General features: G+C 38.3%; 1 protein-coding gene across 1 annotated transcript in view; it reads left to right on the plus strand.

The window, feature by feature from the left end:
- Positions 1–17,040, plus strand: part of LOC107084442 (serine-rich coiled-coil domain-containing protein 1-like) — a 123,826-nt gene extending 106,786 nt beyond the window's left edge. The window contains exons 10-11 of the mRNA XM_015374281.1: positions 3,415–3,495; positions 16,923–17,040. Coding sequence (XP_015229767.1) covers positions 3,415–3,495; positions 16,923–17,030 — 189 coding nt within the window. The 3' untranslated portion in view covers positions 17,031–17,040. The remainder of the gene's footprint in view (positions 1–3,414; positions 3,496–16,922) is intronic.
- The last annotated feature ends 10,908 nt before the right edge of the window (positions 17,041–27,948 follow it).

The following is a 27,948-nucleotide window of genomic DNA, read 5'->3' on the forward strand; positions in this document are numbered from 1 at the left end:
ACCTTTTAGAAAAATGTCACTTGGGGTAAAACCCCCCCTGCAACCCTGATTTGCATTTGTATAGCTCACAGCATTTTCATTTACATGTTAGAGCCTCCCCTAGAATTCCATGGGGGGAGGCATGGGGGGAACACTGCCTAAGAAAGCCCACGTCAATTTCTGACAATTTATGGGAGTTTTCGGCGATGCCTGCAAATTACCGTAAACTGCCTTTAACCTGAACTTCCACGACAATCTACAGTGCCGCATATTGACGAAAATCCCACTTTTCATGCAGTGTAAGAATTAACTGTATCCAAAAACGATGTTTATTAAAGATCTGAAACAAGAAATCATAGATGCATCATCAAACACCAAAACTATGCCATGTTTAAAGCTTCCTGAATCACTATTTTAAATAGTGAAAATTAATTTTTCATCCTTCATGCTGCTTTATCTTTTTTGCCATTTCTTGCACCTGCAGCTAAGTGAATTCACAAGTAATGTATGTTTGTGAACGACTGCTTGTCACAAAGAGCATTATCATTCTGTTTGAAATGGGCTCTTTGCTGAGTTGTCCATTACGCCTGGACACAAGTCATTTTCATTGCAATTCCGGCTCTTTGAAAGTTAAACAAGATGGAATGGAAAAAATGTCCAGAAATGCACAGTTCTCTACTTGCATATTTATTATTACTTATACAGTTGATTCTTCCCTGCACCCACATCTCAAAGCTTGTTTTCACCTATCCTCTGGGCACAACACTGCTTAAGATTTGTGAAGTGGAATGTTTAGTGTGGTCCTGCTTTTGACTGTTTTACTTTTCATTTCAAGCTAAATTGAAATGTAGTTTTATATATAGTGTGGCGTATAGATAGCTGTATAATTTTCTAAACTTGCAAGTGAGAACCTATTAATTATCTTATAGAGAGACTAGATTTATGGCTGTTCATAATCAGATTTCACTTTTCCTCTAGTACTTTGAAAGCACCATTAACTTTACGAAAAAAAAGCCCTTTTTGCTTTATATGTATTCAGTCACGGTTAATAGATACAGCTGCTTTTAACTGGATTTGTGCTCAATTTGAAAAGGACTATATGCAGGTTTAGGACCTGGAACATAAATGCTTTTCTTTTATTCCCCTTACGATAAACCTTGTTTTAATTTGGTTGATTAATTTTTATTGAGGTTAATCAATTTCTCCATATGTCATATTCACTGCAACTTTCAACCCGTTCTGTTCTCCAACCTATGAGCAGCGCTGGGAGAAAATGTCAGAATGATTAGTGACAGCGTCGTAAAGTGCTCCCAGTGGAAATGGTGCAGGGTTCCTCTTAGGGCTTGCAACCTTCGTTTTAAAAATAATCACGTAGAGGTAAGAGAGGAGTTGGCTGGTTCTTGGGTCCAGATAAAATTGGTGCATTTGTCGAAAAGTGCCAGTGCTTCTCTGACTACAACCCATCTGTAAATCTGCCAGATAAGACCCATTATCTTCTTTAAGGATCTTTTTAACATGTTGGCCAGCTTTATCTTCCCTTTTTTATTTATTTTCTTTCAACTTAAGCCGCCCTGCCTTATACCCCTGCAATTTAGCCCTGTTTTATTACATTTATTATTCCAGATAAAATATTTGATGTTGTTTTCCTTATAATTTGCAAAGCATAAACACCTTCTGTGACACAGTGGTATTAAAAAGTATTCACCAGCTTACAGATTTCTTCAAAACTAATTTTTCTAAATTTAACTACTACTTCACTAAACAAATTGACATATTAAAGATAAACTTTGTAAATAAAAGATGTAGTTTTCAAAAGTATTTTACTAAGAAAAAAAATGTTCAAATGAGTTAATCGCCCCTTCCCTTAATAAATCCTGAGTAACTGTGATCAATCATGTTTTGATGATCTAAGTTCAGTTATCTTAAATGCATAGTTGGGGATGTTCTTTTTCCGGGTGGATCATCAAAGTAAGTGGTCCTCCTAATTGTCAATCATTCTGGTGATATGTTTACGTAAGGCCATCCTACGTGCTCGTCCCCATGTTCACTTACATGGTGATTCTGACATAGTGGAATATAGTCTGAGATAGTGGAAAAATTGCAAATCTTCTTTTGGAAAGTAAGCTTGTATAAGAGATGCAACTTTTAAACAGAGCGTGCACAAGGAGAAATGGGCTTGTGGAGAGGGTGGGTATTTTCAAAAATTGACAAAAATCCTCCACTATACCTTTAATTTCTGTCTAATCTGCCAATAAATAAATCAGTTAAGCAAAACCTGTCTGAGAACATGAAGTATAATAAAAGCCTCTAAAATGCGACAAACCACTCCTCAATCTAAAAACATTAAAGAAAAGATGATAAAAAAAGTCTGGGACATCAAGTCTGGAAAGGGTGAACAAGTCCTTCCCAAGCCTTTGGGAATTCTTAAAACCAGAATGAGAGGCATTATCCATTAATGCAGAACACATTGAACTATGTTGAATTTTTCCAGGAGTAGCTAAACAACCAAAAATAATACAAGAAGAGTGGATCTAGATCAGGAAGTAAACAAGAAAAACCTAGAATAACATGCGTAGAACCACAGGTCTTATGTAAGGGTTTAACCATGGATGTGTTTAAAGGAAAAAAAACAATACTAACCAAAAAAACAAAACACAAAAGCTTCTCATATTATTAAAATAAAAACAAAACTTTGCTGATCTTTAAGGTTTTTGATAAACATACAGGATCTGCATCCTGTTACATCTAGCATAAAATTAACAGCATTTCAGAATAAGAATACCTACTGTTAAACACGGTGGTGGTAGTGTTATGGCCTGGGGATCATTTACTACTTCAGCACTTTGACAAATGACCATAATTAATGGAACTGTGAATTCTTTTCTCTACCAGAAAACTCCTGGAGGGAATCGTTTGTCTCTGATTAAAGCAAGTGCACTTGAGTTATGTAGCAGAACAATGAATGAAAAGCTGTTGCATGACCTTAAATGGGCTGTCTCGCTTAAAAAGCCCTTTTATCTGGTTGAATTAAAGCAATTATGCAAAAAAGAGTGAAACAAAATTCATTCACATTAACATAAACGACTGATAGCCAGTTGGTGCCACTTGGTAGTCAATGCTTTCATAAAATCACAGATCAACATCCCTTGAAGTAGCCTCGTCTTCAAAAAAATACAATCATCATTTAAAACTTATTTTCATTCATATGTATTTCCTATTTTTATCTGATAGTGAATTACATTTTTATTTAAAATTTACATTTTCAAACAAGAAAACACCAAAAACCTGCAGGAGGACAAATATTTTTCTTCTAAGCTGTAGGAGGAGGCAGGCAACAGGTCTGCAGGGGGAGCAGCTCCACTCATTTGTTTGTGTCTGGTGTTTGTGGGTGGGATGTGGACATGGCTGATGCATGTGTGTTTGCTTTGTATGCAGGAGAGCGCCAGAGCAGCCCTGAAGATGAAAGACTGCCAAATGACTGATCGCACAACGCAGACAGAACACACAGGGGCAGAGGTAAGATGCTCACAGACATCATACAGAGTGGCCCTGTCAGACTGAAACACAAACACAGCATCCCATACTTCATTTTCTGCCACTTTTTGTACCACTAAGCAAAGCCCAGTTTTAATACATTCTTCCTTTTTGTTATGCTGCGGCTGAGCTTTTCTAAACTTCTCTTTTAGCAAACTTTTTCAAGTATGGGAACTTTTTCTTTCCCCCAAAACCTGTTTTGCTGCGTATTATAGTCCACTATCTCCTCTTCCTATTTTGTCTTCAAAGTCCCGCAGTGCTCAGAAAGAGTTCTGCTTTGTACCCACCCAGTGCCCTCAGCTGACATGGCCTCCTTGGCTTTGCTAAAGTCTGACAGTATGGGAACGCAGGAGACTTAATGGATGACTGTCTAAAAATGGCTGCCTCTAACGAAAACCGGAGCAGAGTTTGGGTTTGTCTCCTCTTCTCCCTTTTCTTCTCTTTTAAAACACCTTTTCCTCATCTTCGCTGCTCCAAAGGTTCTTTTATACCTTTAATCCTGATGTATATAAAGTTGGCAAGAAAAATTGAGAAACGGAAAAAGCTTTGCCATTGTGTGAGTGAGTGGGTGCACAATACCCACACAAAACGCTGACTTATCCACGCAGATGCACAAGCACACAAAGGGTGGTGTTTGACTGAAATCATGCAGCGTTGAGAGCAAAACGGAAGCCGTTATTTGGATGTGACATAGATGGATTAGCATGACCACATGGAAAAGAGAATGCTTGAATATTGTACATTTAATTTATTCTACTTTGTTATGTGTGTGCAGAATAGGATACCATGTATACAAAGGTTGTTGGTTTGTTAGAATTAGAGAAAATATTCACACCCTCTGAGCCTTTCTAAATTATGCCTCATTGCAACTGATAACCTCCCTTTCTTTTCCACTTTGACAGTTTTATGGGTTTAAAAATATATAGCATGTATACTCGAGTTTATCTTTGTGTGATTTGCTCTCACCATAACTCAAGATTTTCTGCAAAGTTCTCAGAGGTCTATCAGAGATCATATGTTAGCATGCAGAGCTTCATATGGTCCTCGGAACTTAAATATTTAAGAAGGGTTATGGTATGAAATACTGTGTCAAGCTTTCAGCATCTCAGAGACCTCCGTTCATTCTGTCGTCTGCAAATAGAGTATGGCCCACCTGAACAGAGCTAAAAGGCCCATGGTAACTTTGGGTGAGCTGCAGAGATCCATAGATTGGAGTATAGTTGGTCTGGACAACTTATAGTTGAAGAAAGCCATTGTTTAGGAAAATTACAGTGTTGATTACAAGTTGGGAAAAACGAATGTGTTATCTATGTCATTGCGTGAGGATGTTTTTATTCATTGGAGACAAGGAAGCAGAGCACAGTTGACTTAAAAGATAGAACTAGAGCCTCATCATAGGGCTTTATGTTTGAAAGCCCTAAACTGAGACATAAATGCAATTCTTTATTTTTGCCAATAGTTAAGAATAATTTTACAGAGGTGTTTCCTATTTAGTCTGACTGAGCTGTAACCTCCAGCAAACCTGCAGATTTAATAGCAATTATAGTATTGATTCAAAGGGGCTAAAAACAAATGCACAATAGATTTTTTGGATTTTCATTGTCAGTTTTGTATATACTGAATAAAAAGTGATTTATCTTTGTGGCCTAACTGTGCCAAGGCCCTTTACAACCAAATGTAGACGAAAAAAATCCCATTTTGATATGACATCAGCCTTATCAAATCATTCCTCCCACTACTTTTCCCTTTTTTTTCTCTTTAGACTCAGGCTTTGAGCTCATACAATAATAATGAGGCCCGTTGTAAATGTTGAAGTCTAAGAGATCTGTTTAATAAGTCCTGTTTATGTGCTCATTTTAGAACATGCTGGTGGTGACGGGACAAGATCTGATTAAAATATTTCACAGAGGAGCTGGAGTGCAGTCATGTAAGCTGCTCAAATAACTAGACGCTTACAGTACATGCTCGGCCACACACACATGTCAAGAAATATTTTCTACTGACTGTTGCATTTGAAGTAAAGTAATTGATGTATTATTGATGGAAAGTTTTAACAGATAGCTTTTACATAAATATAAAGCTTTACATTTCTGTGCTGATGAAATCAAAAATGCATTGGTTCCAGTGGAAAGAGAATGTTGACCGTTTGTACAGATGAGCTTTGCAAAACAAGGCAAGAAGTTAATCTTGACTCCATAATTGCAGTGTAGCTCATGATTGCTAGCGACACCCCTCCTTTTTCCAATAAGTCGCTGAAGCAGGTGCAAACAAGACAACTCTTTGTCATACCTGAGAAAAAATGCCATTTCCTAGCCTCACCCAAATGCAGGTACAGCTTCGACTCCTGTAATTTTACCACACTTGTCATCAGTCATCTCCGCAGTAGTTTTTTTTGTACTCTTCTTTCTTTCTGAATGCCAGCTTTTGCTTCCCCCCCACATGTACAAATTGCATGTCTGCATTGTGGACTGCCTGACTAATGCATTTCACAGGTAGCCTAAAAAGGACCACGGGTTAAAGTGTGCTCGCTGCTACTTAAGGCTGAAGAAAGCACATGTGTGGGAGTCTGGTTTGAACCTTTATTTGCATGCCGTGGTGTTTGTTGCCGCTTGTATTTGTTGTTCCTAGGCAGCCATTATTCCTGGTGCGTACAGCAAAGTCGATAAAAGGCTGTTTTGTCAAAGTAACTTCAGGTAAATCAGTTACATTTATTACCCAGACAGTACAATTTGTTCATTGTTATGTTTTTCAGCCTTATCAATATACATGCCATTAACACTATAAATTAGATTTACCTACTTCATCACATATTGCCCGTCTGGATATATTTTCCTCTGGACTTATAACCCAGTAGAAAAAGTGGGATGTTAAAAAAGTTTCAGTTTGTGAAGTTTAGACTCTTAATTCTGATATCCATTTGTTCGTTCTTACAGTCTAATTAATTTAAATAAAGGTAATATCCGACAATTAACTTGATTTGCCTCACCAGGAGCGTCGCAAAGTGTAAAATATGCTCTATCACCATTCCACCAATTTGAATCATTTAAAAATAGAATTAAGCTCAAAAGATCCAATCAGTTATATACCCTCTCTGTGGTGAAGTGGTTTGATTAATTGGTAAGTAATGATTTGAATGCCAGAAGTGCGCCTAAGTGCCTCATCTGCTCTGCAGGTAGAAAACAGAGATATTAGCATGCCAGGTATACTTCATTCATGCAGTTAATCAGTCATATGCAGCTTTATTGCCATTTGATAAACACAAAAAAAAGAGCAGACTGCTTTTTTTTTACATTTACAAACTTTTTTCCTTCAAGCTTTTCTCTGTTTTTTTGTCAGAGCTTTCCTTCTGATCTATATTATTTAACTATTTTGTAATATGACAAGACCACAGTTTAAATGAACTGGGAGATTTTTTTTCAGGCCAGGAGTCAGTCATGTAACCAGGCCACCCTGGCTGGGATCTGTTTTTCTTTGTGAGGACCCAACTGAAAAAATTAAACAAGCTTTTATCAACCAAAATCAAAACCAAGTAGAGGTACAGACTAGATACAGAGAGCAGTCTGGTATCGGCTGTTTTTTACACTGAGCTATCGAAGCTCATCAAAGCAGCTCAAGTGTCTTGATTAAGACAAAGCAAAACAAATTAAGTCAGTCTGACTATAATTTTTGTTCCAACTTCATCAAGTTTAAATATGATTATAAGGAAGCTCAGTTTTTATGAATACAGGTTCAGAATATGATTTTATTTTGTATTTATTTCGATTCCTTACTGACTTCCAGGCAAAATATTTGTTTTTTATTTGAGAAGGAAAGCATACATTTCTAAAAATTAAATGTTCAGATTAAAAGATTAAGTAAAATAGTCTTTATTTTAGTTATTGTACATTCCACTTTTGGATAATCATCAATACTTACGACTAAGAGGGGAACTCATGGTACTGAAAATTGCCCAAAGGGGAACACAAGTCAAAAAAGGTTGCGAAACACTGATGTAGAAGGACCTGCTTTAATTTCTAAGGTTGGGAAATACAGTTACTTTACTGCTGTAATTGTACTAAGATAATAAAGATTTTACATAATAAGTAGTGCCCAGGTTAGAGCTATACAGTTATATCATATTATGCCTCAATGGCAAATCATCATACTGGGGAATAGTAATGAATTCCAACCTACAGTAAATCCATAGTTGGAATACACAAACTTTCAAAGTAACTTCAAGTCAGAAACAGACAGAAAAATCCAACAACACAATCACTTCCTAGAATAATGCTGCAGTGCCAAGAAAGCCAGTATTACAGCGGAGATCCATTTATGTCTAATGGTAGCGTTTGGTGGTATTCATGTCACTTGGTGGATGTTGTTGCTCTATTGTAAAAATGGTTCTGTATCTTCTCCCAAATGCTCTCCTTCTCCTGAAGCACCAGCAGAAGTAGTGTCATTACCATCACCACCTTTGAATAGCAAACATTTGCTTACAATGTTGTGTGCGTGTTTTTTTTTTAAATATCTTTTGTCTTTTTTTTTTCATTGCACCATTGGTGGGGGTGAATAAATCTGTAAGTTTTCTGCATTTGGCCACGTCCTCCTCCTCCAGCGCCTTTCTTTTTTTTCGTTTCTCTACCTCTCTGCACCGCTTTTCCTCTTCCTTTTACTACGGTCGTAGACAGAGTCCATTGCTTCTTAAACTAACTTGCACCGCTCACTATATACACACATTACAGTGGCAGCCGGCAGCAGACACACGTCACACACCCCTTACTCCACACGCTGCTGTCTGTGTGGTGGATACTGACTGTTGGGGCGGGAGTTAAATGAAGTAAACCAAGGCTCTTTCCCTATTCAAATGCTACTGGCCAAAGTGGCCTGGTCTGGCCCTCTCTCGGACAGATGCGCTGCTGCTGCACTGCCAGACAAAAAAAAGATTGAGAGAGAGATGCAGGCCAGCAGGTAAGTCCCAGGCCAGCGCTTAGGGAATATTCCCGATTCTCCCTGTGGCCAGTATGCTTTAAAGTCAGGGTGTTGCTCTCTCAGGGTCGTCACCTTCCTCCTCTCTTCGCCAAATCAAACACTGGTCATTGTGGTCAGGCGCTTGAATATTAGTTTTATCAGCCCTGTCTTGTAGACAGTTTCTGCCATTTTATGTTGCTTTTGAAGTAATTGCTGTGTGCCATCTCAGTGGCCTTACAGCCCAAGCTGATGCAGGGCTTATTTCACTATGGGAAATAAAACTTTCAAGTATCAGCCAGCATCTTCTCAGATCCTTTTAATTTGTTCAGTGGCAGAATTTGCTTATTTTATGCCACACAACATTCATCTATGGGCACAGAATCTCTCTCCTTTCTGACGTGTTTGTGTGTGTATATATATATATATATATATATATATATATATATATATATATACATACATATACATATACATACACACAGACATCTGGCCAAGCGGACATTTGTTTGCCCGCTTGTCAGGTTAAATTTGCGTCAGGTTTCAATTTAAAGAAAATCAATATCCCACATCATTTGACCCCCAAAACATATTTTCTGATTTCCCATCTGATAAAAACTGTATCGTTTTTTGTCTAGTCTAGTATATCTTCGTTTAAGATGACATGCCCTTGGTTTCAATGGCCTTGCTGCATTATCATAAGACTATCATGGAGCTATATAGTACTCCATATGTACTCCCCTCTGGAAGAGGAGCTTTTAATTAGAGGAGCAGCTGGCTGCCCGCTAGCAAGCTAGGCTAACAGCACAGGTGACTTAGCTCAGCAGTAGCTTCCAGCATGTGCGCCCTAATTTTAGCCCCCCCACTCCTCCCTACATGTGCATACATGTGTGTATGAAGGAGATAAAGACTGACTGTGTGTTCCACTAGGTTCAAGACTTTGTAGGAGACTTTGCAGCATGTAGCAGGGCTATGTAGGTTAGCTACCCCAGTGCATCAAGGACAGTCAGTGAGAAAGGGAAAAAAAAGTGTGTCCACAAGTGGGGCAGCTATTTCTACTGTTTCTACCACTTCTCAGGGTTGAGCAATGCCCTCTCTATTTCTCCTTCCAACTTTTTCTCTTTCTTTTCTAGAACGTCCTCTTACTTTTTCTCACTTTGTTCTTGTCTTTCTGCGACTTTAATTTGATGGTCCCTCAAAGTGAGCAACCTAGTCTGCAGAAGTCTTCTTCTTTCCTTCCCCTTGTTTTCTTTAAACACTGTGCCCCAAACACAACCTTGACTCCAACTGTGCTCCACCAGAAATCTAACTTTTCCAAGTCAAAGATCATGTCTCTCAGAACATTAATACAACACGAAGCAGATGTCTTACTAATTCAAAGGATGTCCCAAAATGTAAATTATATAGGTGGAGGGAATATCTTAACCTTAAGAGAAATTACCCTTACAAATTATCTATGCTTCCAATTTAAGTAAAAAAATTGCAGCTTATTTATTTTTTCATACTTTTTCATACTAATGTATGTTTATATAGACATATAGATATAGACATGTAGATATATCTGTTTGTTCGTCTTAATGATTTTTAAAATAAAATCTAATGTGAAGATGATTTAAATTCATCGTTGGTGGAATATTATAATAAAACAGTTAAGAATAAAAGTCAGTATATATAAGCGTGTTATGCAAATTAAAATAACATAAATTAGCCTCTAAAAGTAGCAGAGAACATGTGAAAAAGACAATACAATGGTCCGAGTGAAAAGGCTAAGACACTACAGTATACCACCTTGAGATCCCTGTCATTTTAGCTCACAGCCAGCTGTTAAGCACAGATAGATAGATTACCAGTTCTACTCTGATGACTTTTAGGTTTAGTGATATTTGATTTATTTATTATGAAGAAGTTGTCTTAAAATTGCAAATGTATACGTCCTGCTTTGCAATCTGAACATTTTTCAATAAATGTCTATGCTGATACACAATATAATGTGAAGGTCACAAAGTTAAGCCCCTCCAATTATTACCTGATTAAGAGAAAAACCCTCTACTAATCATTTCCATGTCTCTTGTAGATACAGTATAAGCTTTCATCAATGAAACCAGCATCATGGAAACAAGTTTGTTTTACTCAAAATGTCCCTGATCAGATTTATCTAGCTATAAACCAACACTAACTTCTTCTTGGCTCTTTCCGTTTACACATACCATGGAGACGGCATGAATGTGTCCAATTCCAGGCATGGGGTGTTTTGTGAAAGAAGTTAAACTTTATATCTGTCAAACTGTTGCACCTGGACAAAAACGCTAATCAAGAAAGATCAAATCCCCCTAAAATTGGCACGTCACAGAGCTCGACCTGAGCTGCAAATTTAATGTCTTTCTGGGATCGTACTTTACACTGTTGAATTTAGGGGGAAAGAAAAGCTCAGAACGTGTATAAGAAGAGTGGATTTAGAGAAAAAAAGCCGAGAAGCTATTTTATGTCCCTCAGAGCTTCTTAAGAGTTTGAGGTCTGGTGGTTGTTTGAATTTTTAGTTTTTCTTTTTAGAGGGGATTGAATCGATTGAGATTGCTTTCTTTCAGCGAGCTAATTTCATGGGCATTCTTAAAAGGAGCATTTTATGGGAGAATCAAAAGTGCTTGGTGGTGAGCTCACTTGTTCAATTTTCCCCATCTTTCTCTCTCACCATCTTCCCATGTTGGTTGCTATACTCGGTAGATTTGGGCAACTTTTCTTTGTGGCCTTCTACTTCTGTCTCTTTTCCTCTCTTTGTTCCCTCCTCTTTGTCATCCCTTCCCTCCTCATGAAAAGGATAAAGGGAGCGGAGGGATACTCACTTATTGTCTCCTTGTGGGCTAGGATAGAGAACTGAACAGAGGAGCATTTGAGTTTTTCATGCAGATTTATACCTCTTTGTTCCTCTTTGTTTTTCAGTCGATGCAGATATAAAGGCAATATTTATGGTAAAAAAAAATAGCATTTTTAATTTAATGGTCAATTCAAGGAAAAGTCAAAAGTGGAGTCCTTGATGATTCATCTGTGTGAATACAGTGTACCATACCTGGAAACTTGTCAATTCTTGGTAATCAACATCTTAACTTGTTGAATGTTTAATTTAGCAGTTATGTAAACTACCATGTTAGTACAACATGAAACATTGATATAACCAGTTTTAGCTCTCTCAAAATAGCCAATTTATCAGTTTCTATGGTTTCTTGCATTCGCTACTAACATTTAGATGTGTACCACTGTGACCCTGAAGTGTGAAGTTGAGATTGAAATCTCTAAGCAAGGGCCAAGTTTGCTCTCTTTAATCCTTATTTTTGTGGGGGGGGAAAACTCTGAAGTTGTCTTAAAGTGTGCAGATGAATAAAGAAAGGCAGGGAGTTTGCATCCGAATACAGTGGAAAAAAAGCCCAACAACTCTAAGAGCATTAAAAGCCGATTCTTGGACCGCACTCTATTCCAGTGTTAGTGCTTTGACCATTATATTACGTTCACCAAGAGAGCAGTTTGCCACAACAAATGTTGAATACTGGTTTTAGTTTGGCTGCGAAGTTAAGAGAGCATCCCCATTATCTTCCAAAGAAATAAAAAAATGCTATACTTCACACAGCCTTTAAGCCTTTAACTCACAATAGAGAGTTTTGGGGGTGATTTGCAAGATCCACTGAGGCAGATTGAATAGTTTCATAAGATTTTTTTTTCTTTTTCCAAAAAATGTATTTTGCTTGTTTTGGGTCTGTATGAAGTTTTCTAATTATGGTAGCCTTGAGGGAAAATGCTACAGTTTCATCTTGACATTCTATATTTTTTAAGATTAATATCCTAAGGTAAATGTTTCTTTAAAAATAAAACAGAAAAGCATCAACAATACCCTTGCAAGGGAAAACATATGAATTCATTATCCAGACCATTCCTATTTTATTTGTTAAGCACTTATAAAACAACCACAGCTGACCAAAATGCTGTACAGAAAAAAATGAATAAAAAATAAAATAGTACAGATAAAAACAAAACAGCTAAAAAAAATCGGGTAAAAGATAAACAGAATAAAAGGATTAAATAAAGTAAAGCCCACTCTGTACCTAGGTGTCAAAACCCAAATCGAAAAGGTGGGTTTTGACAAGAGATTTAAAACCAGTCAGAGAAGTGGCCTGTCTGATGTGCTGTGGAAGGTCATTGTTGAGTTTTGGAGTTGCAACAGCGAAAGGTGCGGTCCCCTCTGAGCTACCTCTTTTTAGGCTCTCTCAGCTGGCCAGCTGACCTGAGAGAGCCAGTAGGTCTATAAAGATGTAGAAGCTCAAAGAGGTGATGGTGAGGCAAGACCTTTCAGGGATTGAAAAGCAAATGAATGAATTTTAAAAATGTATGGACAGCCAGTGGAGTGAATGGGAGAGATGGAGGAGGCGCTAACCCCCACATAAAGGGCATTTCAATAATCAAGCCAAATGGTTGCAAAGGCATGGATTACCATTATAAACTGTTGTCTTGAAACAACTGGCTTTGATTTGGCCGGCTGCCTCAAATGACAGAAAACTTGATTTAAAAAAAATTTACCCCTAGATTAGTGGCGAATAGTTTGATATGTTGGACCAAAGAGCACAGATCTGTTCCAGTGGTGTCGCCAAAAACCATCACTTTAGTCTTTTTTTAATTAAAATTTAAAAAGTGCAGACATCCAGGCCTTTATGTAAGCACATACTTTATTAAGGCAGTGAAAGAGTGGGCATCTTTCTTTTTTAGCGGGACATATATTTGACTGTCATCTGCATAGCAATGGTAAAAAAAATACCATGTTTTATACGTATGGATCCGAGCAGGAGCAAATAGAGAAAGAACAAGCGAGGACCCAGCACCAAGCCCTGAGGAACCCCACATGAGAGTGGAGCAGAGGAGGAAATAGTCACCAAGGCTGACGGAAGGTTCAGTCATCCAGATATGACCTGGAACACTCCAGAGCTTCGCGTCTGATGCCCACCTACTTCTCCAAACAAGAGATCAAGACTTTGTGGCTCTGCGTCGAATTCAGCAGTTACATCTAAAGGCACATTATTGCAGAAAGGAGTTTTTTCTATAAAAAATGATTTTAAGTTGCATTAATTTTAATACTTAGACTTATATTTAACAATTGTGTGTTCATTATTTTGCCTATTTCTAGCTTTAAGGCAAACCAGGTCATTGTGTATCACAAGGTATCTGACAGTCTGATATTAGTGAGTTAATCATTGCAGGGATGGCTATAGCCTGCAGTTTGCTTGAAATATTTTACAGATGACTTAATATAACTTTAAATATTTCCAAAACAGCTGACTTTATTTGTAAACTAAGTATGTATTAGATTTTTTTCAACTGACTGACATGGAATGTGTAGCAACACGGGAGGGGCACCACTACACCACTATACTCCAGCCCCCCAGGATATTTTATTACATCAATAAAAGACCAGCTACCTCTTGACAGCAGTAACCAACCCATGAATATGCTCTTTCAATGTTACTGTTGGCTCCATCAGAAGCCATGTTTTGTATTTAAAGGTTTAAAGAGAAACAGGTTTCATTTGTACTGGTTAAGATTACAGCTGATGTATTAGTGTGCTCATTAAGGATGTCGCAATGGAAACATAGCTAGATCCAGTTATCTTTCGTTTTCCTGTTTTTCATACCATATTTATTTAAATTGTAGTTTGCTCATTCAAACACCAAAAGTTCTCCTCAAAACAAACCACGGAGAGACTTTCTTGGTTGTATTCATTTGTGATTATTTATAGCCTGACTATGTGTCTTATTTATTCCCAGTAAATAATTACAGCATCTGCACCTCCAGAAGAAAAAAAGAAAGTACATCCATGGGTTATTTTTCTTTGCTTTTGTTCTGGGGATGTTTGGTCCAGTATTATTGATCCATTGTGTCTGGGGGGAAAAGAAGCCTTTGGTCTTGCATGCATTTACTTATGTCCACTCATTACTCCTGTGTAAAGTGTTGACACAGATCATGTTCTGCAACCCCAACCCACCCTTAATAAACGTTTCTTGCATCTCCCTGGGGCTGGTGATCCTGAATCAATATGTACAATGAGATATGATTCTGCGTCACCAGTGCTATCCACATCTGTTCTACTTTCAAGAGAGGGATGGACGCGTCCAGTGATGACTATGACTATATAGGTCTTCCATTCCTATTCCTGTAAACTAGATCATTTTGTACAGCCTGGTCCTTACTGAGTAATAGCGCTGCCTGGATAGAATTAAAAGGAAAGGCCAAGAGGAGGAGGAGCTGAAGACATGCAGTTTGCTGCCCTACATGGAATATTTGCATTCTTCTTTTTATTTCTATAAGAGTTTCTGCCATTTAACTTTTATCCTTGCTTCTTTCTGTCTTTATTAGTATTACTCTTGTTGCTTTCTTTATGTTTTATTCATTCCTTGCCTATGATCTCCTTTACTTTCTACAATTCTCAACTCCCTCTCTTTTGATGTATCTCACATCAGCCTTTGCTGCCATCTCATTTTCATCTTATACTTGTCACTGTCCTTTTTATTGCTTTAAGGCTCCATGTTCTCTTTCTCAAACATCTTTTTCTCTGCTTGATCATGCCTTCTCCATCATGTCTTTTGCACATTTCATGATATTCCTTCATATAATTCCACTCCACCTTGTGACCGTTGAAGTCAGCCTTTCAACTGTGTACCTTCTCTCCATCTCAGCTCTTTTATTACTGTTACCCTTTTACTCTACTTTTGCCCTCCTTGTCATTGCTCATCTTCTCACCGATTTTCAATCTGTTGGGCTCATCTTATTTGCTTTTAAATATTGCAAGGTATATGATAAGCACCATCCATAGGGAAAAAGGAAAGAAGCTGTCACTGTTTAACTGTAAAAATGCCAGGTTGATTATATTTTTGTTTTATATAAAGCTCCATATATAGGCTTGTTGCTCTGTTGTGATAAAACAGAATGAACAAACCTAGTATTTAACAACTGTTATAACAAGACTAACACTTTACTAGAGCCATTAAGGCCTGATTTGCAGCCCAAAGTATTGTTCACACAGGATTACATAAGATTGGTTTTACCACTACAAAGCATCCTCACATTAATGTAGCCCACCTGCATCTCCTTAGCAGCTACTCAGTGTATAGCTCAAGGACCTATTATTATGCTCCATTAATATGCAATCAGCAAAATACTGGAAACCTCCTCGACTTCTCTAAATATACTTCTTTTGCTGTAGCATAATAACCATTGTTTCGTAATTGAACATTTCCATAAAACCCTTTCTTCCTTTGGTTCCCTAGAATAGGAAGACTTTTTATTTTTTTTTGCATTACCTTTTTTTGTTTTTGTTGTATTTTCAGTCAGAAGTTTACGTACACTCATCAATGGCATTTATTCAAATAATGTAAGACTCCTTCTTTTAAGTGATTATTTCTTGGTATTGATCCGATACTCCAGCGCACAACTCAAGTTATTTTTTCTAATTATGACTTAATATCAGAATTTTGAATTATTGACAGTTTTCTCTATACATGTAGGCTCAAATACTGTAGACATGTAAATATAACGTCATTAAAAATTAGTGAAATTGTTGGAAAGCTACAAAGATGGCACTCACCTCTGAATCCATTAGCAAATTTCTGACATACTTCTGCCATAATATGTAGTCTTTTCTTGACATAATTGGTATTTATTTCAAATATATTTATCTCAACCTTTATATGATATGTATTTAAACTTATGACTGGAAAGTATGTGGATGCAGAGGAAAATATCACAGATGGTTTCTCAGGCAATAGGCTCGCACATTTTATGAGGCAGCCAAAAATCCCATCGTTGCCCTATAGCCACAAAGCTTATTGTTGTTGAAATGGTATAAGGGTCCTTGTTTTTGGCGAGCACGTCTGTGTGTGGGTTCATGAATAATAACCCTGCGTGGGGAATATTAAGAACAAACCACCAGTATTTATAAAGCTGAGGTGTCAGCCACTCGCTGGATCTTTTTTTTTGTGTGTGTCTCCTTATTACACCTTGTATGAGTGACTAAAGGAAAACCCTTCACAGCTCATAAGCTTAGAGAAATTAGGAAACTATCAGGTCAGTAGCATCTCTTTTTATACCAAGAATCTCTATATTTAGTGTAGCTTTGTGTTTGTTAATGCTGAAGTGGATCAATGATTAGTTATTTTTATTTTAATAATACTTGAATAGCTTTTTTATGTTGTGCCCATAGGAAGTGCTGAAAAGTGAAGCTCTTTCACTCATTACTGATTTCCTACATTCTATTTTTTCATTATTCCAGAAAGAAAAATAAAAAAAAAAAGGAGCTGTTGAAGGTCAAATCTCGAATGCTTTGGAAATCTTTACTTCTCTCTTCCTAACCATAAATAATTGAACTTTTCTCTAAATGTTTTCTTCTTTTTTTGGCTGGTTACTCTCTGTGTCATCATGTCTTTTGTTTCCAGGGCATCAAGGCGCATGGGAGCGCCACTTTGTCATCAAGGAGACAACTGAGTGAGTGCCTGTGCTCTGATATCCCTGATATCACCTCACTGGACGTGACTGTCTTGTAGTCGTCTCCCTTGATGTAACAGATTGGAATACAGGGGGTTCTTGGTACTAAGGCTTGATTGTAACCCGCAGGTCTAATCAAGGTTGATTAGACTTGGATCTGCACTTGTTTTACTTCACAAATCAGCTAATACACTTCTTATGTCATTTGTTTTTTCAAAATTACCCTAGATGAAAGTTTGTAAAACCTTTAGGTGCAGTAATGATTTGAATTTACACAATTGAGTTCGATATTTAATTGCTGCTTAAAGTGGGATACTCTAATAAATGATTACTGATGAAGGTCGACAAATTACTGATGTTAAGGTATAGATTAAGGTTGGTTATGTGAGGTAAAACTTTGGTCGCTTCAAAGAAAAAACATTTCTTTTGTGCAAATCAAGTCTTAGTATGGAGACCTTTAGTGTTTTCTCACCTGCACTGCTTTGTCCTTTATTGTCTTCAAGAATGCTGCCTTATGTACCCAACTGAGTTAATCCTTCCCAAAGTGAGGCGATCCAATAGTATCTTACCTCTAATAAAGTCAATGTGACAGAGCAGCTTTTTCTGTTGCAATTTGTTGCAAAAGCCAATGTAATATTTTCTGTGGGCTATGTTAGGGAGGGTAGAAGAAGAGAAATATGTAAAATGAGGCAGTGACTTTAATGATTTACAGTTTCACAATTACAATTCAGCTTCACAATTCTTTTTGCTACACGGTTACTAAGGGAAGATTTTGTGGTGTTAAATTTATGAACATATTCATTTACATTTATAGCTAAGTAACAAACTTACAGCCACTTTATTAGGTACACCTGTAATACTAGCCATTTAACATGGTGCCAGATCCCTGAGATCTAGATCTATATTGACATAGAAGGATCATGCAGCTACTGTCGATCAGTTACGTGCACACCCATGATGAAAATCCATTCTTTCATCTCTTCCAGAAAGGTTCTGTATAGGATTGAGATCTAGTGACCTTGAATAGCATTTGAGTACAGTTGGCTTTAAAGAAGGGTGTAGGGATAAGGGTAATGTTGAAATATACCTCAGGTAGGCTTGACATTACTGAGCACAAAGTTTGCCCCCAAAAAGGAAACTTTACTACGATCACCAGCAGCCGGAGACATTCATAAAAAAAAAACAGGATGCATCCATGCTCTTATGATGTTGGCTTTAAATTCTCTCTCTGACATCTGAAAGCTGCAATCAAACTAGACACTCATAAAACCAGGAAACAGTTTTATCCAATACTTTTTGTGATTTGTGTGAACTGCATCCTCAGTCTCCTGTCCTAAGCTGACAGTTTTACCAGTGTTATGTTCTGACACTTTAGCCCATCTATTTACTTTATGTATTCACAGACATGGAATGCTTTACAGATTTTTTTAAGCCTGCCCTCCTTTTTTATCTCAAACCAGTCTGGCCCTTCTCCTCTGACCTCTGAATTTAATACTCGCTTTTAAACTCAACCCATCACTCATTGGGTATCCTCTCTTTTTCGGATCATTCCTTGTACATCTGTTACATTTTCCTGTAAAATCTCCAGTTGATCAGCATTCCTGAGAAACCACAGACACAGACCAGCTTGTCTGTTAAAAAAAGCAATGACATGTTCAAAGTCAACTTTAGCAGGTCATCTAGATCCCTAAAAATGCTTAATGACTAACTCTCTGTATGTTTAGAAGCAATCGGGCAGGTGTACCACTATAAGGTGGCTGGTAAGACTAGCTGATTGTGTTAAAATCAAGAAAAACTACTTTATTTTAATCCACAGAAATATTATAATGGAAATATTTGGTCAAAAGGGAGTTGAGAAATTTCCTAAACAAAAAAAAAAAATGCCCCAAGGGAGAAGAACGAAAAAGAGTGTCCTTTCTTTGTATACTCCCCCTGCCTACCTTCCTGCACTGTACCGAGTTGTAATCAAGCATGCTGTAGGATTTAGAGCACCAGTGTGTGAATGCTGTGTCCCCTCCTGTTCATGTGTAGACTTTAACGCTGTTCCTTATTGCGCTTTGAGCTATAATCCCTAAACGCTCTGGCCTTTGGTCGACCTCTATTACTTGTGACTTTATCCGGACCAGCTGGATCCTCCCCTCCTACCTCCACACAGCCAATACAGAACATAATTTCACTGAGAGTTGTAGGCTCAGGTCTCTACACATAACAGGCACAAAGATCACAAGTCTTCACTTAAAGGTTAAATCCAGTGTTAAACATGAAATATAAATGATGTTGCTTCTGAACTGTGTATTGTTGCTTGTGTGGGTGCTCCTGTCAGAGTGAGGACCAATTTCCTGATTTCAGCATCAAATTGAGGACCGCTCGTAAAGTGAGGACACTTTGCTGGTCCTCACAAGCTTTTTTGCCAGCGGCTAAGGTGATTTAGGGTTAGGGTGAGGAATGCACTGGTAATGGTTACGTTTAGGGTTAATTCTAGGGTTAGGGCATAGAAAGGGTTGAAAATGAAAATAAATTAAGTCAATGAGAGTCAACACATTGTCCTCACCACCTATAGCCAGACGAGAATGAGTTTTTTTGTGCACACTTTGAGAACCTGATACCCCATGTTGAAGGTTAAAGCATGTAGCAAAAGCTATTAGGGTGTCATTTGTTTGCTCCATTTACGCAAGGGCACCTATGCACTTTCATGCCTGTAATGAATCTGTGCTTGTTTTGCTGTGTGTGGGTGGGTGCAGTTAAGTAACTTTTTTTTTTACTTTAACATCCAAGGAAGCTAAGGAAAATGTCATCATCTTTCTAAGTGTGTGTGTGTAAGTAGCCATTTTTTCTTCCTCATTAAACTCTGTGAGGCCTGACAGTAAAGTTGTTGAATTATTATTTGCTTCTGGACCAGTTGCACGACAACCTGCATTTTTAAGCTAAACTTTGTCATTTGAGAAGGTGAAAGCAAATGTCAGCTTCTCTACCTAAGTGCTGAGGCGAAGGATAAATACTGTATTAGTTTTAAAATAAAAATCCAGGTGAGATTAAAATGTTACTTTTAATCACCAGTAGATACATGCACAAATAGATAATACCAATTTAGAAGTCCTTAATCAAACAGATTCGTCTTCTTACATGAAAACCACTGGTGCCATATTTTATTCTTCAAAACTAGATTAATTTTGCAGCATTCAATATACTAACAAAATGAATGAGTTTTAGGGTACTTGCAGATCAAGTGTTATTAAATGTGAATTGATTTAATGTCAAAGCAGTTGTATTGTGGAAGTTAATTCGCATTTAATAATGTGTCACACACAACAAAGGTCTTCAGTACATTTAGTTGGGATTTTTTGTGACAGGCCAACAGTAATTAATTAATAATTGCAAAGTGGTAAATGAAAAAGATATATGGCTTCTGAAAGCCACCCACTTTTTACCTCTTTAATAAAGTAATAAAGTACAGTACAGACAATTTCCTTCGAAAGTGGCTCAATTAGTTATTTTCATCTCAGCAAAAACCCTGGTGCTTTTTGAAGTCCAGAAAGGTTTATTAGAGAATTCTGGTTAAAAAGACAGCATTAGTAAGACCAACACAGCATACAGGTTATGGATAGTGCTACAGAGTAATTTATAGAAGGGTACGTCTACAACAAAAACATACCCTAGTTACAGCATCCCACAGAGCACTGTCCAATCCATAATCCAAAAACAGAAATACTACGACACAATTGCAAAACCTACCATTAAATAAAGTAAGAAGCCTGGTAAGATGAGTATTCCCTCAAGATACAGCCAAAGACTCATGGTAACTCTGGAGGAACTGCAGCAATCCAAAGCTCAGAATGTCCTGTAAAGATCTGTCTTACCCCCAGATTCCACACCCTCCATCAACGCTCCGCTCCGCCCCACTCACGTACGTTGTGCGGAGCACTTGCCACAGTCATTTTATTCAGTGAGAACTGTTCCATATCCACCGCTACTCCTCCGAATGTCACTGTCAACTTGTCCGTCCTTCACTGTCAAAATAGGAGGCCAAGCTAATTTTTGCTGCGCTCTAATGGAAGCCAGCCAGGTCAAGATTCGCAATTGCAATCACACCACACAGGAAAAGGAATGGCGAGACGATCCAGTTTGTCAGAGTAAAAAAGGGCAAGAAACAAATCAGTAACTACAAAATAGAGCATATTTCTTATACAGTATATTCCCCAAAACTAAGACCATTTAATTAGATTATTGAGTGCAAAATATTGGTACAGTACTTCAACAGAGAAATCTGCTTCAACATCTCGATCAAAATATTTATTTTATACTGAGAGGCTTAAAAGTTTCATCAAATCCAGGAACAACAACTTCCAAAAGCACATCTCACAACTTCAAAAGAAACTTCTTATCTCAGGCATGGATGAAAGGTTTTGAGTTTAGAAATGATCCTGATTATCCTGATAATCCTTATCACAAAGACCCAAAACGAAAAGAAATGTTCGGGCAAAAACATGTGATTGATGCTGATGGTGAGTATTAATTATGTCACATTAAATTAATCGTTCATTACCGCATGTTTTGCTCGTGTGCATTTAAGGATAATAACGCGCATGCTCTCCTCGAGCTGAAAGGAAGTCGGAGCGGAGCAAGACTGAAAGAACCACGGAGGCTGTTGGCTTTGCTTTGCGCATGCGGTCTGGAGCGGGGCGGTTACAGAGGATGTGGGATTACCCTTTACAACTGAGGCCTACATATAGAAGAGAGGTGAAAAAGTCTTTCCTGAAATAAAACCACATAAGCTCCAAATTAAAGTTTGTCTCGTAGGGTGTCTGGTTAGACGGGACCAAAGTTATTACTTGAGGAGATATACCACTGAAATCACCCTAAACAGACTTTCCACATGGTCAAAAGGTTGGGGTGGCAGCATCACGTTGTGGAATGTTTATCTTCATCAGGGACAGAGAAGCTAAGATTGATAAAGCTAAATACAAAGCAATTATAGAAGAAAAACTGCTAAGATGCTGCAAAAGACTTGGAAATGAAGCTGATTTCTTGCTATAGCCAGTAGAACATTGACTGTAACCTACAGCTAGAGCTACAACCATATAACTCAACTGAATGACATTTATTAGAATAGAATAGAATAGAATAGAATAGAATTCAACTTTATTGTCATTGCACTGTCACAAGTACAAGCAACGAAATGCAGTTAGCATCTATCCAGAAGTGCTATACAGGATATAAATATGCATTTACAAGTGTACAGAGGGTATTAGACGTCCAAGTCAAAGTTTAGATCTAAATCTAAATAAAAATCTTTAGATAGACTCTATAAATGTTGTTTACAGACTTGCTCCATACAATTAAAGAGTTTTGGTCAGTGAATAGTAGGGTACAAATGAATGTCTGAAGCTGAAGTTTAATCTGTTTCAGCTGTTTTGTAAAGAGAAATAAGAATACATGTTTGTTTCATGTTTGTACAAAGATAGTTGAGCCATACCTCTTAGGACAACTAAACGCTGTTCTGTGATGAGAAGCTTGTGGTTGAGTTTTTTGCTTTATCAAGACACCTTGATATTCATAGCACAAATACAAGCTCCGGCAGAATTTTTTCCATCTGCTTTCTATACCAACATTGTGTTTTTCCCAATTAGGTAATTTGTGCTACAGAGGTCTGTGCTTTCAGGCCGTATTTTCTGAAACAGTTGTCTTACTGGGGTCCACTCTTTCCCAACACATATCTCCCTTTTCGTTTGAGGGAATTGTTTTTTGCTCATAGTCTAAATGCATTACATTATAGCATTTACGCCTCTAACTTTGAAATTTTAAAACCATCACATCCATTTTCCATCCATCTGTTTTCAGAAGGTCCATACAGGGACATGAGGATGAAGTGCATCACTGTGCACTGTATAGGACTGGCACAGGACTCTCCAGGCGTACCAAGACCTGTGAGACTTCATTTGAATTGTAAATGCCTCGACTCTCTGTGATTAAGTGCCTTGTGAAGCATACATCTGCAGCTAGCAGAGCAAGTAGTTAGGTTAATATACATGTGTGGGGTACAGGTGGTCCACTGATACTGACTTAGTGGGGAGGGGAAGCAGGTGGAGGGACTGATAGAGACAGTCTCTCTCCATGTGGTTGTGTTTCTCTGTACTTTTATGCATGTGTGGAGATTTCCAAGCCTGTCCAGTGCTAGTCAAGCTGTGATGAAAGATTTCTTCTCTGAGGCTGAGGTTGCATTTTAAGGAAATCTGCACTGTGTGTGTGTGTTTGTTTCATAACACAGGGTTGAAACAGGGCAAAAATTATTCCCTCGACAATGCCTCCATTTATGAGCATGCATGCAATGTGGCTGAATCACATCTTTGTTTCACCATTTTAGATATCTATCAAAATTCCAATGCTGTCTGCCCTGTGGACCGGCAGATGAGAAAGCATGGATGTGTAGGTGTGTGCATCTGCGGATGTGGTTTCCAGCTAGAGCTGTAGATTTTCAGGGTAACACTGGATACATCCACTTGGCTCCTGCAATCTGCAGGTGGGCCTTCACAGAGGAGAGAAGCCACATCATCTTTAACAGCCCTGATGCTATGTCATACTAGGACCACAGAATTGCGAGCTGCCTCTGTGGGGGTGTTTGTATGTTTGTGTGTGCTCAAATGCTGGCTAGCTGCCAGAGCACTTATCTAACTGTGATCCAGCACACTACTCACTGTGACTCCTAATTATAGACAGAGGCACTCAAACAGACACATATACACACAGTTTGTACATCCTCTCTTGTGTACCATTCACACTAATGAGGAACACTCCCCAAGGAAGTACCCACTCTCCTCCTGACTCCTTGATAGAGGCCACCATGAGCACCACCTTTGGCAGTCTACCTCCCCATCTTCTACTTGTAGAGAATGTTACAACAACCTAGACGTATACAGATATTCGACAACCATGTGGACAAGACTAGCAAGATAAGAAGGGAATTTGAAGAAGATTGGAGAAAGAAAAGATTGAATGAAAGCTGCTGTGGGGAAATGATTAGATGAGAAAAGATGAATTGCCAAGAAGAGAGCAAGCCAGCAGAGATCATGTTCAAGGAAGGGATAACATTGGCCTTTGAATGGCTGATGAGACGACAAGGAGGAGAAGAGATGGAGAATATTTGTTCTGTTTACTTATTGAGATCTAGAATGCATGATCACAATCCCTTCACTCCCCCAATGGCTTTTCTCCGAGTTCCTCTATCTTAATGTCCCCATCTTCCTCTCCTCCTCACCTCATTTATCTCTTGTTTCTTTTCATCTCTTATTGTCCTCTCTCTGTCATATTACAACATGCCGTTATGTGGCCCTCAGGCAAATGTCTAAATCTTTCAGTATTGAGTTCAAGATGCATTAGACTGTTGACATCACTGCACCATATGTTATATTCAATAAAATATTATTTTACATAGTATTGTTTACTACACTGCTTCAAGCTCAAATCAGGGTTTGTAAAGCAGAAGGCAGCACCGCTTCTCTAAAAGCTGCCAATGCCTTACCGCAGTGTTTTCCAAACTCTGGTCCTTAGGGCCCACTGTTCTACATGTTTTAGGTGTATTTTAGGACTTGAATGAATGGTTGATTGACAGTCCTCTGCGAAATTCAGTGGTTGCTGAGAACATAATGGAAACATTTAATTCAGCTGCGCTTTAGCAGAAATATTTCTAAAACTCGTGGGAGACAGACCACTGAAGACCAGGGTCAGAAAACACTGTTCTTACTTACTAAATCCTAAGTGCACTGTATTATACATTAACTCAATGGGCTCTCTGTCTACCTTATAAGATATGCATTGTCTCTACCAGGTCTTGTTCCTCCATGCTTTCAGAATTGCTATGATAGCTTCAACAAGATGATTGAAAATCTGTTAACTATGGCGACCGCCGGACCTTTGTGGTATGGTTTATTCTGTAGGAGTCACCATTATAAGGTGGGCGCAGTTTGGTCATTGATGAATGATATCAGGTCAGCAACAAAAAAAAAAAAAAAACAGGTAGGATCTGGTAATGTTACTGGTATTAACAGGCCCAGAATAAACCAAGAAAAAAAATCACAAACAGCAATTGACCACAACCAGAATTTTTGACAGGACAGGGGAGTTTTAGGCTTTAATGTTGTTCACACTAAAATTTGACATTGTAAACTAATGTTAGCCAACGTGGAGACTCGTCAGACCAGGAAAGATAGATTTATGTAGTTATTTTCTTACTTTCTTAAGTCTAAGAGAACTGTTGCCTCAGTTGATGTCCTTAAGTGAGAAGAGTGCAACAAGGTCTGATCTGTAGCCTGAAACGTTTTGATTCCAACAAGCAGTGGTTTCGGTTTTAAAGCCGGGCATACACTGTACAATTTTTTCAATCATTTCATACAGCTACAGGTCACAATGTATGTTTTAACACTGTGCGGCTTGCCGCTCTCAGTGATCTACCAGCACGTTTCACTCTTTAGAGCGAGCTCAAAGCCCTAAAAAGAAAAGGCGACAAGGTATTTTGACAAAGACATGGCTGAGCAAACATGGCTACTACCATCAGTCAATTTTAACGAAAGGGCTCCATTTCACCTGCACCCCCCATACTTCTGTGTTTTCATCTGAAGAAGAATCCTTGTTTGTGCATGAGCACTGAACGATTTGCCCACAACCACCTTACGACGGGCGACTAAATTTAAATCCTGTTTGATTTTCTTCCGAGCTTGTAATTCCTGATCGGGAGGTGGTCGTGAGTGGCTAGTCGCCCCTTGTTACCCCCTGAACACTAAACGATGCGCTATTAGGCTGAAAGTTGGCCTGATTGAAAAATTCTTGCACGACTGGAGAATCGGACAAAAAGAGCAAAAAAATCCTACAGTGTATTCCCGGCTTTGCAAGAGTTTTTTTTTTTTTTACAATCTCTTGATAGTGGTGTATTCCTGATAGTGGTGGTATTTATGAGCTAAATCACAAGATGTCTCTATAAGTTTACAATTGTGAATCCTTGCCAGTAGGAGCTGTGGCTCACTCGCCTTTTTTTTTACCTGCGGAGCTGTCTGCGTAGTCATACATTTTTCCTTGGTGCGTGCTGTAGAATTTCTGTCTGGATGGAGACCGCACAGAGGAAGTGGAAGCTAAGAAGCACGTAATTCTGCCACATGAACTCACGGTTGCATCAAGCGTAAATCAGGCTCTACTACCTTACTGCCATCTCAGGGCTGTCTGCCTGTTCTCATTTTACATCACCAAGGTATTTTCATTTATGGATATTTTTCCATTTTTTGAGTAACAATGATAAAAATGATATGTAATATATCATAAATGGTATTTAGTTTTAATTTTCAAGAAAGATTTAGATATTTTTTGTTAAAAGTGTATTTAATTCATTTTTCTTTGAAAAACAAAAGAAAGGCTGATAATGCATAGCTTTATAGTTTAAATATTTATAGGTTTTATGGCTCTAAAATAGATTGTTTGCACTTTAAGTAGACCCATATAAATTTACCAAGAACATCACCTAGGCATTTAGTGATGGTTTTCTAATTTGTCTGTTTTATTCTGTCCTTCAAATAACTTTGTTAGTGTGTGACCACCTTCTTTCATACATAGTGCTGACTCAAGAGAACAAAGCAAACAGGACAGGACAGAAGGGACTGTGGCGGCTACTGCTGCGTGCCTCTCATCTCCGCTAACCCCACCTATCCTGAGGGGCAATACAGGTTGACCGTTGGGGCCGTCAGCACAAAGTGTTCCTGGGCGTCTCTCTTTGCATCCGTGTCTGTGTCATAATCTGCCCCCGCGAATGGTTATTTTTCCCCCCACAGGCAGGACACAGCGGCACAGGGAGCCGGGCACCTAACTGGGCACAGATGGTAGCGACAGACAGACTGAGACGACTGTGACATAAACACGTTAATAAATAATTATCTTAACAATGACAGAGGCTACACCAGAGTAGGCAGGAGGCGGGGCAGAAGGATGGAAGGATAGATGAGAGGGATACATCATCCTGGTGCAAGGAGACGCATTTAGGAAAGCCATGAGAAGAAAAGGATTTATTCAAGGTTGAAAGGAGTTTGCAAGAAATTAGGAGACCATATATGAAAAATACAAGGAAAACCTTGTGTAAATTAAAAAAAGTGTTCTTGCACTTGCAACTACTGAAAACAGTGTCAACTTATAAGAAATGCAACATTAAAATTTATAAATCTTGTCGCTTTATATCAGCCATTTTTCAGAGCTAGAATGAAACAGTGTCAAGAGACAGAGAGGCAACAATAGACCTCTGTAAAGAAAATCTAGACTTTAGATCAACCAGCATGGAGGGGCTGAGTTTCAAACGTGAAGGTGTCTCTAAACCTCTGACAACAGAAGATGAAATAGAGAGCAACATATAAAAACATCTAAAGTCAGTGAATGTGGAGGTATGTCACACAGCATGATGAGATGTGAAGCTTACAGGGAGCATCCATATAAGCTGCACAAGTACATGTCCTGTGCTGTCCAGCTGTAAAACTACACATACAGAAAAAGCCCCGTTTGCTCCCTCCTCTCCCCTTGTAAATGCTGCCTTGTCATCTGTCCACTTTTAATCCAACACCTGTTTGGCATTTATTCAGTCTTTCTTTGTTTTATTTATTTTATTATCTTCTCTCTGCCAGCGCCTTCTGCCAAGTACTCCAGCTTTAAGTGTCAAGTGTAGACATTTGTGGGCAAATATTCGTATGTTTAAGTAATGGCTTAACATAACTGGAGCCTCAGAGGTTGAATTTAGTTGACATGCATCTGTACATTGTGCCTGCAACTCTAATGTGATGTATTTCCTGAACCTCCACTTTCCTTCACCTCATCTCTCCTTTCCTGTTTTATTGTATGTGTAATGGCGAGTGTCAATTTTTGCTTAAAATTCTTTTTACATTATTATTATCTAGTTGCTCCTCTTTGTATTACTGGATGCCAACCTACTGTACCAAGAAATTGTATTCATATATG

Source organism: Cyprinodon variegatus, unplaced genomic scaffold (genome assembly GCF_000732505.1).
Source record: "Cyprinodon variegatus isolate N-32 unplaced genomic scaffold, C_variegatus-1.0 Scaffold100, whole genome shotgun sequence".
In the NCBI taxonomy this organism is placed as follows: Eukaryota; Metazoa; Chordata; class Actinopteri; order Cyprinodontiformes; family Cyprinodontidae; genus Cyprinodon; species Cyprinodon variegatus.